This window comes from Ursus maritimus, unplaced genomic scaffold (assembly GCF_017311325.1).
Source record: "Ursus maritimus isolate PB19 unplaced genomic scaffold, ASM1731132v1 scaffold_1, whole genome shotgun sequence".
Taxonomy (NCBI): domain Eukaryota; kingdom Metazoa; phylum Chordata; class Mammalia; order Carnivora; family Ursidae; genus Ursus; species Ursus maritimus.
Window position 1 is genome coordinate 73,977,804 of NW_024423343.1, and position 17,146 is coordinate 73,994,949.

At 35.4% G+C, this 17,146-nt stretch overlaps 1 protein-coding gene across 2 annotated transcripts in view; it reads right to left on the minus strand.

Annotated features, from left to right (window-relative positions):
* GALNT13 (polypeptide N-acetylgalactosaminyltransferase 13) overlaps positions 1-17,146 on the minus strand; it is a 429,753-nt gene that overhangs the window by 167,939 nt on the left and 244,668 nt on the right. For both annotated transcript variants that reach the window (XM_040644821.1, XM_040644814.1), the window contains exon 6: positions 6,664-6,781. In XM_040644821.1, coding sequence (XP_040500755.1) covers positions 6,664-6,781 — 118 coding nt within the window. The remainder of the gene's footprint in view (positions 1-6,663; positions 6,782-17,146) is intronic.

The following is a 17,146-nucleotide window of genomic DNA, read 5'->3' on the forward strand; positions in this document are numbered from 1 at the left end:
TGCACCACCCAGGCGCCCCTGTCAGTTTGTACTTTTATGGCTTACTTATTCAGAGGTCAGAGAAGTTTTTGTCTTATGTTTTCTTTTATAATTTTACGATTTTAAGTTTTATATTTTGATTTAATTTTTATATAGTGTGAGGTATGGATTTAAGATGTTATTGTCTACGTGGATATCCAGTTGTTTCAGCACTATGTATTGAAAAACTATCCTTTCTCTACTGATTTGTTTTATTCTTGTAACGTCTGTCAAGTTTGGCTATTTGAGTAATGCTGACCTCATAGTTTGAGTTGGGAGGTCGTATGTCTTCTTCAATTTTCTAGAAGTTTGTGTAGAACTGTTCTTATTTTACCCAAAATGTTTGGTAGAATCCACCAGTGAAGTCATCTGACAATAGTTTCCTTTGTAAAAAGTATTTTTTTTTAAACTACAAATTTCATTTCCTTACTAGATATTGGGGTATTTGCTTGATGCATTTTTTTTTCCTTGCAAGCATTGATTGCGTCCTTTCAGGAAGTAGACTATTTTATCAAAATTGTCAAGTTTATTGTCATCATGTTGTTAATAATACTACTTTATAACCCTTTAAATATCTGTGGAGTCCATAATGAGGTTACCTTGCTCATTCTCAATATTGGTAAGTTGTGTCTTCTATTTTTCCTATTATGTTTGGCTAGAAACTCAACAGTTTTATTGATCTCAAGGAAACAGCTTTTGATTTCATTGCTTTCATCTAAACTTTTCCTCTTATATATTTCATAATCTTCACTTCAAATCTTTATTTTTTCCTTTTTCTTGTATATTTTGGGGTTACTCTCCTTTTCTCTATTTTCTGAAGGTGGAAGCTGAAGTCATTAATTTTAGATCTTATTTTCTTCTTTCTAATACAGATGTTTAGTGCTATAAATTCCCCCTAAGTATTGCTTTGGTGCTACCACAAACTTTAATATGCTGCGTTTTCATTTTCATTCAGCTAAAAATATGATTAATTTCACTTTTGACTGCTTCTTTGATCCATGGGCTATTTAGAAGTGTATTATATAGTTTCCCAATATTGATCTTTCCCCACGCCCCATGAATCACCCTGGCTGGAGAGTACAGGCACTCTTGCTGGTCCTCAGTGAGCACAAGGCAATGAGACCTCTAATCTTGCTGATGGTTTTCCCTTCAATCTTAGTTGTTTTCTGACACATATGCACTGATCAGCACTCCGTATTTCCTGAGTTTTGTCTGTGCAACTCTCTCCTTTCCAGTATTCTGTCCACCAAATTCTAGCTGCCTAGGTCTTCCCAGACATTTGGCTTCATCTTCTCAACTCAGGAGTCCGCTGGGATCTGCTGAGGTCCCCCTTCTGTTGCTAACATCTAGACACTTTCCCAAGGCAGCAAGCTCCGGCAAACTTAAGGGCTCTCTTTTCTTGATTCTCATCTCTCAAACCATTGTCCTGCATGACCTGCTATCCAATGCCTTGAAATTCTTATTTCATATATTTTGTCCATTTTTTGATTGATTCATGTGTGTGTGTGTCTGTGTGTGTAAACCTTGTACCTGTTACATCAAGTCTAGATGACACTTTTTTTTTTAACTCCAGTGTTTTATTTCAATAATATGAGTATGGGTAAATATTTAATGTATAGGATCTTAGGATGTCTGTAGTCATCTCAAAGGATGTTGCAGCAGTCTAAAAAGAACATTTTTTTTTTCTTTTCTAAAATTTAACCTCAGGGATGTTTTAGAGCCACACCTTGGCTAATATTTAGAGCAGGAGCACTTTATGTAAGTATTGCATATTCTTGTTTTAAAGGGATTTTCATATATATATTCTCTCATTTGATTATTTGTAGTCAAGGTCAGATTATTAAGGTCAAAGTTGTTACTAAGTGATGCTCAGGAGTGTCCTGACTTGCTCAAAGTTGCACAGCTTACAACCACTACAAGAATAACCGCTGCCATTTCTGACACACTTCATGTGTGGTAAGTACGGTGCTTAGCGCTAGCTATGTAATCTCATTTAATCTTCCCCAGAAACATATCAGAAAAGTGTTACGGGGCGCCTGGGTGGCACAGCGGTTGAGCGTCTGCCTTCGGCTCGGGGCGTGATCCCGGCGTTATGGGATCGAGCCCCACATCAGGCTCTTCTGCTATGAGCCTGCTTCTTCCTCTCCCAGTCCCCCTGCTTGTGTTCCCTCTCTTGCTGGCTGTCTCTATCTCTGTCGAATAAATAAATAAAATCTTAAAAAAAAAAAAAAGAAAGAAAAGTGTTAAAATTTGCCTTGTGCCAGCTATAAACAAACTAAAGCTTAGAAGACATATTTTATCCAAATTTATACAGCTGGGAAGTGTTCCAGCCATCTTGAACCCAGGCCGTCTGGCTCCCATTCTTATAACCACTAGTCTACCTCTGACAGAAGTGAGATCATCCTCTGACTGTCTTCTTACTCTCTTTTTCCATGACCTCAGTTGGTTCAACAATGGCAGATTATTTCACTTTAAAATGGACAAAACATTGTGCACTCTTGGGAATACTGCTCCTGTGCTATTGCTCATGAAAGGCAATGACTTTGGGTGACAATGCTTACTGGGTGGTACTTATGGTGGCATCAGGAATATCATTTAAAGAGAGATGACTCTTTTGATGGGGTAAATTCATACCATACTGAGTTCATTTTGTCATCAATTATATGGATATTCATTTCTGAGTTCTTCCTATCTAAAATTTCAACCCCTACCCATCTCCAACATCTATCATTTCATATTCCTCTTCCCTTATTTTTTCCTCTTTAACACTTATCGCTAATATATTAATATCTTTTGTTTATTGCTTGTCTCCACTAAAATCTAAGTGCCATAAGGACACACAGTTTTGTCTGTTTTGTTCACTATTGTAGCCCCTACAACTAATGAATAAGAACACAACAACTACCGGCTAAATATACTAACATTTATGTTTAGACAGTATTCTTAGGATTTATGTTATTATGATTGTTATGTAATGGGGTGGAGAGCAATGTACGAGACCAAGTTTTCAGAAGCATTAGGATCTACCTGTACACACTCACCGATATTGGATGTGTGTCACTGACTATGAGAGGCTAAGGCCTGTAAGAGGAAGATCAGATCACGAGATGAAACAACCATCTCAGAACTGTGGAGGAAGATTAGATTTGCTTATTAGCTCCTCCCTTCTCTCCTGATAATACTATCAGCTGTTAGGACTGTCATGTTATGAAGATATAAATCTTAATGGGGTAGTAGTGGTATAATAGTAACATAGCGACTGGTCTCAGAATGCTGGATTTCAATTCTCAGCTATTCTGCTTATAAGCTTTATAAGTATTAAAAGTCACTATTATTCTATGCTAAAGATGTTTATCCTGAGAAGTCAAAGGATTCTTCAACCCTTTGAAACTGTATTCAAACTTACTGTGTGTAAGAGATAGGATGCATCTTTTTGGGAGGTCTATAGTTTCCATCACATTTTCAACATCTTTCAGTACTTATAATACTCTGGGCATCAATGATTGAGTGATACTGTTATGACTAAATCCACACAAATACTTTTCTTTGGATTGGCTTGAACTCTTTAGGGCCAGCCAAAATCCTAATATTTTCCAAGCCCTTAATATTTCTATGGTTTTTACTTACCCCACCTACATAGAGTAGAACTATAAAATATTAACTTCACTATTATTATATTCACCTTTTCACAGTGTAGGTTAAGTTATTTGCCTTTACTAGCATGACAGAGTCAAGAAAATCTCATACATATTTTCATAAAATAAATTATTGCATTTTACTGTCAATAATACCTATGTATCTCTCTCAAGGAATGTGGTTCTTTGAGAGCGAAAACATCATGCCTTATTCATTTTTGTAGCCTCAGCATCTGAAAAGTGTAAAGCACATATTACGTGCTCAATACATGTCTGTTGTATAATGACTGACCTGGATATTAGCCTCAGGTTTTCTGATTTTAAAATCCTCATCATATGATCATTTCATTAGGTCACATGTCTTTTCATGAAATTATTCTAAAGGAAGAGTCTCATTCTTTTGCTAATATACTGTTCTAGCATTTTCTCTTATTCAATAGCTACCTCAGCTAGAGTACTATTAAGAACACATTTACATTCAAGTCATAAAAAAGAGTCTAATAGAAAGCAAAATAAATATTTTGTTTCTATTGAAAGCATATGGAAACTAAAGCCAGCGGTACATTTTAAAATATTCAAACCCGTCACTTTTTGCAGTAGTCTCCCCTTATCCACGGGTGATATTTTCCAAGACCCCCAGGGGATGTCGGAAACTAAGGATGGTACCAAACCCTATATACTATACTTTCTTCTATATATACATACCTATGATTAAGTTTAATTTACAAATTAGGCATAGTAAGGGATTAGCAATAATCACTAATAATAAAATAGAACAATTGTAAGAATATACTGTAGTAAAATTTATGTGAATGTGGTCTCTCTCTCGGGAAATATCTTATTGTACTCTACACACCCTTCTTCTTGTGATGACATAGATGATAAAATGTCTACAAGATGAGATGAAGGGAGGTAAATGACGTAGGCACTGTGACATAGCATTAGGCTACTACTGCTGACCTTCGGACAATACGTCAGAAGGAAGGTCATCCACTTCTGGATGACAGCTGACCGAAGGTAACTGAAACCGCAGGAAGCGAAACCACAGATCAGGGGGTGTTACTGTGCTTTATTTCTTCGGAATGTCAAACAACCAATCACAACTAACGTCCTGTGTCATTTTCTAGGGATCTGATCATTCTCATGGCCACCAGTTGCATTCACTCTCCCCCTCTGGTATCTGTTTCGCCTACCATATTCCCCAGTCTTCCTTTTTGGTGCATTTACATATCTGTTGCATTTTCTGATCATGTTCTCCTGGTGTTTCATAGTACTCCACTAAGCTGCTCCCTAACGTATCTTTCAATTAGTTAGATAAAGAACATCCATCCGATATGGGAACTATGTGATGAAAGTAAGGGGAGTCCATTGGCAGAGAACCAAGCTTAATAGGTGAGGAGAAAAGAGGTGAACAGAACTCTTAGGAAAAAGAGTTAGGCAATAGGCTCACAGATAATAGCAATATTGCTATATTGATTTTTTTTCCTTACATAACCCCAACATTATGTAACCCACAACATCAAGGGAACATTGGTTAACAAATGGGTAAGTATTCTCATTGCTACATCTCAGGGTAAGAGGAAATTTTTTTTTCAGCTTTTGAATATCCTTCCTTCCTTCCTTCCTTCCTTCCTTCCTTCCTTCATCTTTCCTTCCTTCCTTCCTTCCTTCCTTCCTTCCTTCCTTCCTTCCTTCCTCTCCTTCTTTTCTTAACTGTCATCTCTTATTTTCTGTACTTTGAGAACTACACCAAGTGAAAAGGTTGGGTCCCCAAATGTCCCTAAAGGTTGTGCAAAGATATATCATATGCCTGATGTGAAGAAGACATTTCTGAGTACAGCACTAAATCTTGTGGGGCAAGTTCTAATCTGACTATAAGTACATAAACAAATATGGAAAGAATAAAATTCCATTAGCTAATGATGTTCTCAGACATTTGGCTATAAGGAAGGTTTATAGGCAAAAATTGTATAAGAAGGCCATTTTAGTGGTTCTAAAATAAATCAGATTATCTGAGATCCACTAAATTCTACATTATATAAATTCAAAGTAATTGTTCTTATTCTCAAATTTTAACTTTTCTTACACATCATATATTTATATTTTGTTAGTGAAAAACAAACTTTACTTTCTAAATGAGGAATTAAAAGTCATAACTCTTGAACTTCATAGATAATTATATCTAAACTCTAATAATTTTATTATATGATTTTGGAAAAATCAATACAGTGTTTTGAAAATTTCATGATAAATTCTAGGAAGAAAGAAAACAACAGTATTATTAACTTAATTCATTTAAAAATAATAATATATGTGGTTTGAAGAAAAAACAGTATTCCAGCATTTATCATTTGTTAGCATGAAGGCACATTTATGTATCTGCTTTTTAGATTTCCAACTATAACAAAATATAAAAATTATTCATATGCTTTCCAATCTCATATGCATGAAGGATTAATCCTTAATTTTCATTTGCTTGGAAGGCCATTTAATAAGTGAATTTGCATTTTTCAAACTGATTCATCAAACAATAATGTCTATAATTGTAAAATCAATCATGCTAGTTGCAGAATTATCCAGAGTTCCTTTGACCACAGGTTACTCTTAAAGGTATTCGAGAATAACCTCAGGCAGCACTTGCAAATTCAGGTAACATAAATACTTCCAAGTTTCAGTTCAAAAACATAATGTGATTTTATAGGGTAATGCTTTATTCAAAAAATAAAGCCTTTCGTTATTTCAAAAACTGAAAACCCTAATGTCTTTGTACTATGAATAAAAGAATTATTTTTGAAAACTTTAAAAATAGCTATAATTTCCCATTTAACAGTTAATATTGCATGCAAAAAGACTCTAGCAAAGCTTCTAAATAAGTATTAAAATGACCAACTGATCAGTAATTTGCATCACTTCACAAAAAAAAAGATTTGACAGTAAATTACCGGGTCTATATGTGCATGCTACAGTATAGTGTGTTCAGAGTTAAAAAAATAAAGTAAAATGCAATTACCCTAAAAGACATTTCAAGATTCTCTCCACCCCAGATATCCATTCCTGCATCGTAAGTTCCTATCTCTTCAAAGTAGTTTCTGTCAATAGAAAATAGGCCACCAGCCATAGTAGGGGTCCTAGTTGAAAAAAAACAAAAAGAAAAGAATATCTTTTGAAAACAATGTGTGGAGTTTAATGAGACTGTAGCAAATAGTTTTGAGACATTTTAAATTAAAAAAAAATAGTACTCAAAAATCTCAAACTGGAAACATAAAGCCAAGGTGTCAGAGGTTTTAAAATTAATAAGTAGCATTTTATTTCACATTTTCTGTAAAACTAAATTTAGATTAGTCTATATTTTTCTTACAGGTGATCAAATAGATAATATGGAAGGAACACTGGCCACTTAAGAGGCGGGCATCTATATTCCTTCTGAAAGGCGTAAGTGAAGAGAAGTTAGTGTGCTTAGCGCTACCCTTAAAGAGATTAACTGGTCATGAAACCACCAGTTGTGATCTTTTGTCACCTAATTATAAATCATTTTAATGTGAATTCTAGAAACCTGTGGAAATGGTTTCTCTATGAAAAGATCTATAGTCTATTTAAATATGAGAAATATTAAACACTATAAAATGTTTATAGGCAATAAGTATGTAATGATAGTTATGGAAGTATTTTTTTAAGGTAAGAGCTTTACATCTATTCGTTTATTCTTCTCTTTACCCAAGTAAAATGACAGAGTTAATCATACAATCCTATGGATAAACATAAATCCCATATGCTTAGAAGAACATTTTGCAGAGCCGAAAACTTTTTCCTAGTAATAAATGCCTTTTGACTCTCACATTTGAAATTTCTCTATAGGAACTATGAAGTCAGATGTTAAGTTTTCAAAGGATTACTTATTAATTAATTTTAAAAGATTAATTAAAGTCAATGATTAATGTATGAACTATGCAAGTCTTCCTATATAAGCAGGATGAATTGAAACTAAAAAAGAAAATTCTAGTTTTTCACAAATGGATCCATCTCTATTGACAATTATTATTTTTTTCATGTTAATTATAGAATAGCAGTTTTAAACCTTCCTAGCACATTTGAGGTCCCCGAAGCACCTTTAAAAAACACATTTCCATGTTTGGGTGTCACTCTCCACAAATTCAGATTTAATTGGTCTGGGGTGGGGCCACACCTTTGGTAATGTATAAAGTCCCTTGGTGATTGTAAGGTGCTGCTAAAGAGGGGAAACAGGTCTAGGGGACTTGGAATGCTCATCCAAGCAGTCTGAGACAGCGAGAAAAATAACAAATGTTGCTTTCCTGGAGATCATATCCTCTTCTGACACAGGATATGCTCATGTCCTCTAATTGAACAATGTAGTTTATTGAAAACCCACCAAATAATATCGTACTTGGATATCGACCATACTGCAAAGTTCTTTATTTCTCCCAGTGCTCTCACTGTTTTATACTCAAGCAATTAACTGTCTATCAGCTGAAGAGGCAGAGCCTCCTTAGTCTCGGAACTATTTTATTACTTCTGGTCTTGCTGCCTTGCTATCATGAACAGTATCGTTGACCTTCTGAGTTATAACGAGAAACACTAACACAGCTAAACAGATGATAATTATGGAGTAGCCGCGACCCTCACCTGATTGGGGTTTTGGAATTCTGTGGCAATGACTATACAAGGTGTGATAGTGCTGGGTAGTCTATTTAATGAAACTAGGAACAAAAATTGCTGCAATTACCTTATCATGATGCAACCAAGGGCTTAAGAATGTTAAGTGATGCATTTTTAATGATCAGTTCAGAGTGCCTACCCACTTCTCAATTTACTAATAAAGTACTAATGCATTTAGCTTAAATACATGCATTGGTCATAATTCCTACAAATATGTGAGAAATGCATAATAAATGACTAAAATAATTTATATATTTAACCATAAGAATGACTCAAAAGTTTCACTTATGCTTAAAAAGTAACAAAAATAAGAACATAAAATCATAATTCCTCAAAAAAAATCCTGTATTTTCTGAAGACAGATGCTCCTAGAGAGGTTTTTTTTTCTTGTATTTGCAATGTCAGCTCTCTCAAACAGTCCAGAGACTGGGCCTTATATAGTATCTACAGCCATAGCCAGTGTGATGCAACGTGTTCTAGTCTAAGTTAACTGCTCTGTACTGTCCCTAATGAATTATTTGCATATGCCCGTGTGGACCTTAAGTGTTCAGGGTACCGAGAAAATTAAAAACCTATCTATGGCCTAACCTTATTAAGCAACTTAGCCCATTGGCTGAGGAGGGGGGGAATAATCAGCCCAAAGGCTGGGAATTTTGCTTACCAAACAGTCTGTAGGTGAAGATGAACTGAGTTAGTAAAAGTAAAGCCCTTAGCACAGTTCCCAGCACATAACAAATAGTTAATAAGGTTAGGTGGTATTAACTTTGTCTCTGTCGTCACTGTTGTTGATATCATTCATGGGTCTTGAGTGCCCTTCACTTAATTTTGACTTTTCATAACACAACCTCATTTCATTTCAAAATCATTTGAATCTACTTCAGATCCAAGATCTTGAAGTCTGAAATCTGCCTCTGTGAGACACAACTTTTTTTTTTAATATATTTTATTTTATTTTTTTATATTTAAGATCTCTTTTTATTTATTTTTTAATGTTTTTTTATTATATTATGTTAGTCACCATACAGTACATCCCTGGTTTCTAATGTAAAGTTTGATGATTCATTAGTTGCGTATAACACCCAGTGCACCATGCTATTCATGACCTCCTTACTACCCATCACCAGCCTATCTCATTCCCCCACCCCCCTCCCCTCTGAAGCCCTCAGTATGGAGACACAACTTCCTATTTTTTAACCCCTCTTATTTCAATCTTATGACAGTCAATTTTTTATTCTATTTTCGTGTTTAGGGTTCCTTAGCTACTCCTTATTCTCACATAATAACCCCCTGCAGGAATTGTTCCTTTCCCTCCTCTCACTCTCTCGCCAAGGTTCTGCCAGGTCAGCGAGGGAAAAAAATAGCTTAGCATCCTAAGTTCTCTGTCCTTCCCTTATCTGACCCAATTCTCTTTTTGTAAATATCAGTGTCTGGGTAAACCTACCCTTGCATTATCCGCTTCTGCTCCTAGGAGCCAGAGAATCTTGAGAAACTAGTAAGATGAAGTCAACTGGTGATACTTCAAGTCCAAATACTCTCTGCTTATCCTACAAACAGCTAACGATCCTTTTATTGGTGCTAATTTGTTCACCTGTCTCATTTTTTAACTGACTCTTACCTAAAAGTTTGGGACTCTTCTCAAAAAACTGGAGATTAAGGCAATGTATGAAATAAAAATTCCCTGGTCGTGAAGTCTAAACGCCCCCAATCTCTACCTCCATATGTGTATGTATCCTCTCATGGCCTCTTCCTTCCTCCTGCCTCAGAGGAAAGAACACCTCCCTTCTTCACTGTGAGCTAACAGTCACTCTTTTGCCCTCAGCCAGCTCTTTTCTGACTACTCTTTCAGCCACTTGTTCATTGACTATTACATTTATGTTTTATGCCTTTGATTTCTACATTGTCCCCTTGAGTTTATGATACTGCTCGGTCAAGTTCTATCCTAAACCAAAATAGTTCTTCACTCCATCCTACTACTCATTCAAACGAGGGATATATATTTTCTATTCCCTTCACTGGTAACCTTATCGAAAGGATGCTTTCTACATACTCCCTCAACTCCTCTTGACCTTCTAACTGGAATCTGGATCCTGCTCCCACCTCTACAATAACTCCTTTCTGAAAGGGCCCTGTTGATTCTGAATTTCAATAGGTTTTCCTTAAAATGTCTTCCTTTGGAAGCATTTGAACACAATTCAGCCTCCCTGCTTAAAACACTTTTCACCCCTAGCTCCAACTGCCTTTTTCCAGAGAGTTTTTTCCTATTCATTTTGATTCTTATTGACATCCCTTCCTCTTCCTTTTCCTTGCTGGCTGTCTCAAGTTCCTAATTCCATATTTGTGACATGAGTGTAATATACAACTATAATACAATAATTATATAATATATAATACAATTATAATAAAATTATATAGATGTTTGCTCTTAATAATTATCTTCTTTTGTCCCAACATGTAGTCTTCCCGAGAGCATCTCAGTGCAACTTTCCTCTTCCTATACTCTTTACCTGTAGAAGCTCTTTCATTGTAGGCCTTTAATTGTTCTCTCTGTGAGGCAGAGCCTTAATCTGTATTTTCTTTTTTCATTGCTTCTTTCTGCATTGTTTGTGCTTTTCTAAATACTTTCTAGATGTTTTCTTAAAAAAATTTCCTCTGCTCCGAGTATGCAACATAGCACTGAGAATGTTTTACCCTTCCATATATGCTTCTCCTTCAGTGTCCTCTATTTTCTTCCAGAATTTCAATATGGAAGGATAAAACCCCTTTTAGCAACTTTCTTTTCTGTACCCCATTCAATCATTTACCCAAATACTTCTTATTTTTTTTCCCACAGTATCTCTGTTCTTTGCGATCATGGTCACTATCCAATTACAGTCCTCTTATTCCTAACTCTGTTATGAGGGAATCCTCTTGCTTCTAGAGTCTGCTGCTTCCAAAATTTATTCTACAAACCATAGCCAGGTTAATCTCTCTAAATCAAAACTCTTCTGAAACAGCTTACCAGATGTTTAAATACCTATTTTAAGAAATAAATTCCAGAGGCGCCTGGATGGCTCTGTGGGTTAAGCTTCCGACTACTGATTTCAGCTCAGGTCATGATCGCAGGGTTGTGAGATCAAGCCCTGTGTCCGGTTCCACGCTGAACATGGAGCCTGCTTAAGATTCTCTCTCTGTCTCCCTCTGCACCTACCACCCCGTCCCCCCACTGTGTACTCTTTCTCTTAAAAAAGAAGAAATTCCAGCTCCTGATGTGGTGCCACTCAAAGAGCATCTCCATTCCTTTTAACATTTTCCCTGTATTCAAAGTGTTCAGCTGTTTATAGGAACTTTCTCACCCCGGTGCACGTGTCCACAGTCACTTGTTACTTGGATTCCCCTTTTTAAACTTCCGGTGTATGTTCAAACCTGCTCTATTCTTAGGCCAAGGACTATTATTCCATGCAGCCTGCCCTCAGTACAGCCGCCGTCCCTCCAATCTGGATATAATCCTTCCCTTCTACCTCCTTCAGTAGCCCTCAGTCTCCTCTTGCTCAAGGCCCTTTGTCACTTCTTTTTGAGTATTACATTTATTTCTGCATATATTTTACCACCTTTATACATATAGCTAATATATTGGTTTAATATTATTAGACTACTAACAGATATTTGTTAGTGAAATAAACAAATAAGCACGTATCCCCAGTGGCCACAAAGCAATCTATCTGTAAGTTAAAATCACCTGCAATTTTATTTTGGAAATCACAAAAATAATTCTTTCTTTACATCTGCTAAACTGATAAGTAACAAAGATGTCTTGGCTCATTCCAGGATTTTATCATCTAGTAGAGGTTTGGGGATTGAGTTTGGAAGTATTTTAGAATTAAAGATACAAAGCTTTCTAACAATGTAGACTACAGGAAAGGATTCCAAAAAGTAAGGATTTGACATGGAAAAACACTGCAGTATTTCACCACAAGTTGGCAAAGTTAAAGAAATTACAGTAGAACACGTCTGATTATTCATTAATGCTAAACTGTGATCTACATTTTTACCAATAAGATGATAAGTCAAGTATTTCACTAGGATAACCATCACATGTGTGAAAAGCAGGGAGACAACAGGAGACTCAAGAGAGGGGTACGTTTAGTGTTTAGTGTTGAGGAGCATGAACTTTGTGTCTAGACTGACTGGGGTTAAAACTCAACCGCACAGTGTGACCTTCGGTAAGCCACTTAAACTCTGTGTTTCAGCTTAATCATCTATAAAATGAGGATCTATGTATTAATGGATGTAACACTATTATAGTACCAGCACAAAACAAGAATTACACATTTTAAATATTAATTTTAATAAGGAAGAGAAAACATCTGTGTTTGGCAAGATTATAATCAGCTTTTTAAAAATTATTTTTGGAGTCTAATTAATTTTTAATAGAATTGTAGTATTTTAGAACTTTAAGGTCTCTATAGATCTGGTCAACCAAATTTAGTTGCAATGTGTTTAAAAGACTTGTTCAAGAGCCCCCAGGTAGTCAGTGGCCCGATTAAGGAAACAATCTTTTCTCTTTTCTCTTCCCTTCCCTTTCCTTTCCTTCCTTCCCTTCTCTTCTCTTTTCTTTCCTTCCTTTCTGTCTCCCTTTCTCTACATACCTCTCTCCCTCTCTACCAATTAGTCATCTCGCAGTTTATCCATATACACCAAGGAATTTGGGATAGCTAATTGGAAATACACTTCTCCTGATTTCAAGCCCCAAATTTACGCACTGTGTTTTCCTATGAATTTTATCACTGCTCTTCAAAGCAATTACTTTCGAAGTTATTGAAACATCATTTCTTCTCACTTTTCCCTTTAACATATCGGGATTCTTTTCATCCCACTTGGTAAATAAAAATGGAAAAAAATCTGGGAAAAAAATCTAAAGATTTGAGAGACTATAGGTCAGTTTCAGGCTGTGATTTGCAATGACCAAATAACACAATATCTAGACTGTAAGTATATAGCTCTGTGTTAATAACATTTCTCATATATTACAAGGCATAATAAAGGGAAATGATAAACATGAATATTTTATTATTTACACAAATGTGAGGCAAAATAGCTGAAATATTCACATAAACTAATTTTTTTTTAAATCATAAAATATAATTTGGTTAACCATTTTGCAGGTTTAGAAACCGGAAAATTAGATGCTGTGAGTTTCTCTCTTTCTCTCCTTACTCTGTCTACTATCCCCAATATAGAAAGCAGAAGAGACAGAAGAAGCAAAAGTATAACTATTATTTCATTAGAGTGATGAATAATCAAATGTTGAATGTACTTCAAGGTTTTTACAGAGAACAGAAATGGGGTTTAGTGAAATAATGCACACCATAATACTCAATTGAACATATACTTGGGTAAGAAGATACAGCTTTTGGTAGAGAAGGAACTGTCACTTTAAGAGCCCATACTGGTTTAAGCTCTGAACAAGGAAACATGCTCAATCCTTTAGTCTATGGAACACAAAAACAGTTTCAAAACTATTTTTAAAGGATAAGAAAGAGGAAAAAAAAAAAAAAGAAGAAGAAGAAGAAAGAAAGTTCTGCTTAGTATGGGCAAATGCTTGTTTTGCTGCCAAAAATCCCATTTACCAACAATATTGGAATCAAATACCTTAACCCTTGCTTAAAGACCTATAGGCCAGGAAAGGAAGAGTTATTTTTTTTTTCCTTTTTCCTTAATCCTTTTTCAAAATCCTAACAACCTGATAAAATCCTAAGCTTCCAAGAGGATGTACAGCAATTGGTGCAAATTTTTTATCTTTCCTTTTACTTTCATTTTATGCGTAGGAAGAGTCAAAATCAACAATAAGGCCAGTTGTTTTTAAACGTTTTGGTTAATACCCCTTTTCATCCCATCTCAACAGACTGCTAGGAAAGTCTTGTAAATTATCCGCTAAACCATTAAGAAATAATATAATATAAATGTGCTATTTTCTTGAAAGAATGTAGATTCACATACTCCACCTAAGGTGGGATTTTTTTTTTTTCTTTCAAATTCAACGTATATTAGATTTTAACATGAGTAGGTAAGAATGCTGAACAGCTGGAATATCCCAAAGTTTTTCTTTCAAACTTTTTTCTTAAAGCCTTTGTTCTTCACATAATTTTGACCCTTCCCTGTGCTTTGCGTATCTTCTACTACAAAGAAGTGTCTCACAGGATTTGAGAGTATCTGCTTCTTTCCTCCAATGTAAAAATGTATATGCATTAGCTTGAGAAAAATCTAATAGAGAAAATCCTGAGCAGGGGGCCAGATGTGGGACTGAATCCCAGGACCGATCATGACCCGAGCTGAAGGCAGAGGCCTAACTGACTGATCCACTCAGGTGCCCCAGCAATGTATTCTTAGTTGCTATTAAACAATATGAAATACTGTGTCTCATTTGTAAAGCATTTTACAGAATAAAATAAGTGTTTTTTTTTTATTATACTTACCAGGGGAACTATAAATTAGAGTCTGATAATTTTGGGGGGTAATCAAACTGGCAAAAGGTATCAAAAATATTCAGACAAATTTCATATTTCCTAGTTGCTTAATTCTAAAAAGATCACATTATATGCAAAAAATCAGAAGATAAAACTGGCAAAATCAAGTCTAAAAAAACTCTCAACTGTCTTTATAAAAAATTAAAGAGCTGGGGCACCTGGGTGGCTCAAGTCCCATATCAGGCCTCCATCCTCGGTGGGAAATCTGCTGAGGGGATTCTCTCTCTCCCTCTGGCCCGCCCCTTGCTCTCTCTGAATCTCTCTCTCCCTCACTCTCTCTAAAATAAATAAATAAATCTTAAAAAAAAAAATAAAAGAACTAAGTAAATGGCTGAGATGCTAGCAGCCATTAAAATTTTTATTTTTGAGAAAAAAAAGTAATGGCATGGAAAAAAAACTAATAATAAATCAATTTTTAAACTGTGGAGAAATCTGAGGCACCTGGGTGGCTCAATGGGTTAAGTGTCTGCCTTTGGCTTAGGTCAGGATCTCAAGGTCCTGGGATTGAGGCCTGTATCCCGCTTCCTGCTCAGTGGGAGTCTGCCTCTCCCTCTGCTCCTCTTCCTGCTTCTGCTCTCTTGGTCTCTTGCTCTCTCTCTCAAATAAATAAAATCTTAAAAATAAATAAATAAATTGTGGAGAAATCTATCTGAAAAGAAAGTCCCTGTTAGGAAATACAATAAAATACTAAAAGAGGTGGCTCACTGGTGTTCTGCTTCTTTATACTTTTAGATACTTGTCACATTTATTTAACAATGCATATATTTGTTACTTAGATTTTCAGAAATAAATTTAAAGTAACTCTTTCACATATATTTCCCATTTAATATGTTATCACTTCATTAGTTAAGCAAAACGGAATAGTTTTCCTTTTCATAGTTGAGAAGAATGGGTAATTTCCCAATAGAAGGAGCTTGAATTAAAACCCAGATCCTCCAAAGCCAGCCTCAATGCTTCTTCTATGATATCCTACTAGAAGGTTACAGGAAGTAATATATGTGAAATGTATGAGTTTTTCACAATAAAGGAACAATAATTATAATCTGACATATTATTAATAATGTTTAATTTATTTGATCTTCTTTATAAATTCCTAATTCCAGTTGAGAGAAAAACAAATGTATAATAGCAGGCAAATGTTAATAAAAGGGGGTATCTAAGTAAGTAGAAGGTGTAAGGAATAAAATTCATCATTACATCTATGTTTGATTTATTATGAGAGCAAATAGTAGAAAAAATCTAAAACTCTTTTGTTTTACTTTAGGAAGATACTGAACATCGTATTCCAAGTAAGAATGAAAAAAGTCATGTCAAGAATATTAATATTGACTAAATGTAAAAGAGTCCATAAGGTAAGAGAGAAAGAGTAAAGAAAGTTATAAAGACTTGATAAATAACTGGCAGGTTTTTTAATAAAGTAATCTATTTTAATCAATGAGAAATTAAAGTAGAAACTAATATCTTTATAATTATTTATTGAGGATTACTACAGGGCATAATTAAGAGACTAAAACAATCAATAAGATTAACGTGAGATTCTTCCAGAAGCACATACCACTCTAGCAGTTGAGTGGTCTAACTCCTGTGCATCAGTGCTCTGGCCACTGAGGCTCTCCTCATTGGCTTGTCCAGCATACATACGGCCAGCACCAGTGAGCCACTTTAGAGCAGAGATAGCCAGATTTATTTGTGTATGTGCAGAACCTAGCACAGGGCTCAACAGTGGGGAGGAACGCACATTTGCATATGTAATCCAACACAACTCAATAGCCTGAACCGTATCACCTCAAAAATTATACATACTAGAAAAATGCATACTATACCCCCAACTTAATGAAATGATGTGGGGGATTATCTGCACTACCAGATAACTTATGTTACTGGTTGCCTATTCCATTAGGTAACGGAGGTATGTATTCATGCAGGGCTAACATGTTTGATGAGTTTCAAACTCAGTCATTTCCCAGGCAGTAGCCTCTAAGTCAAAGTCACAAATTTAAAAGATTATAGCGAAGCAAATAAAGTCAACATGTGAACTTGTCTTTGTTGCAATAAGCATATTTCTCTCACCATTGACTGCGACACAGTTACCGAGAAACATTTCTTTAAGCAAGAATGATGACAAATGGACACTGATCCTCAGCCTTAGGAACACACAAAAAAAGGGGTTGGGGGACTGAGTTAAATTTCAGGCCATTTCTAAATGGTAGCTTCTCCTCAACCCCACCTGTTGGTGCCAAGTAGGAATACAAGACCATCGTAGCATGGTAGACTTTTCAAGGATAGCTAAAAATTCGTACATTTACTTAGAACATC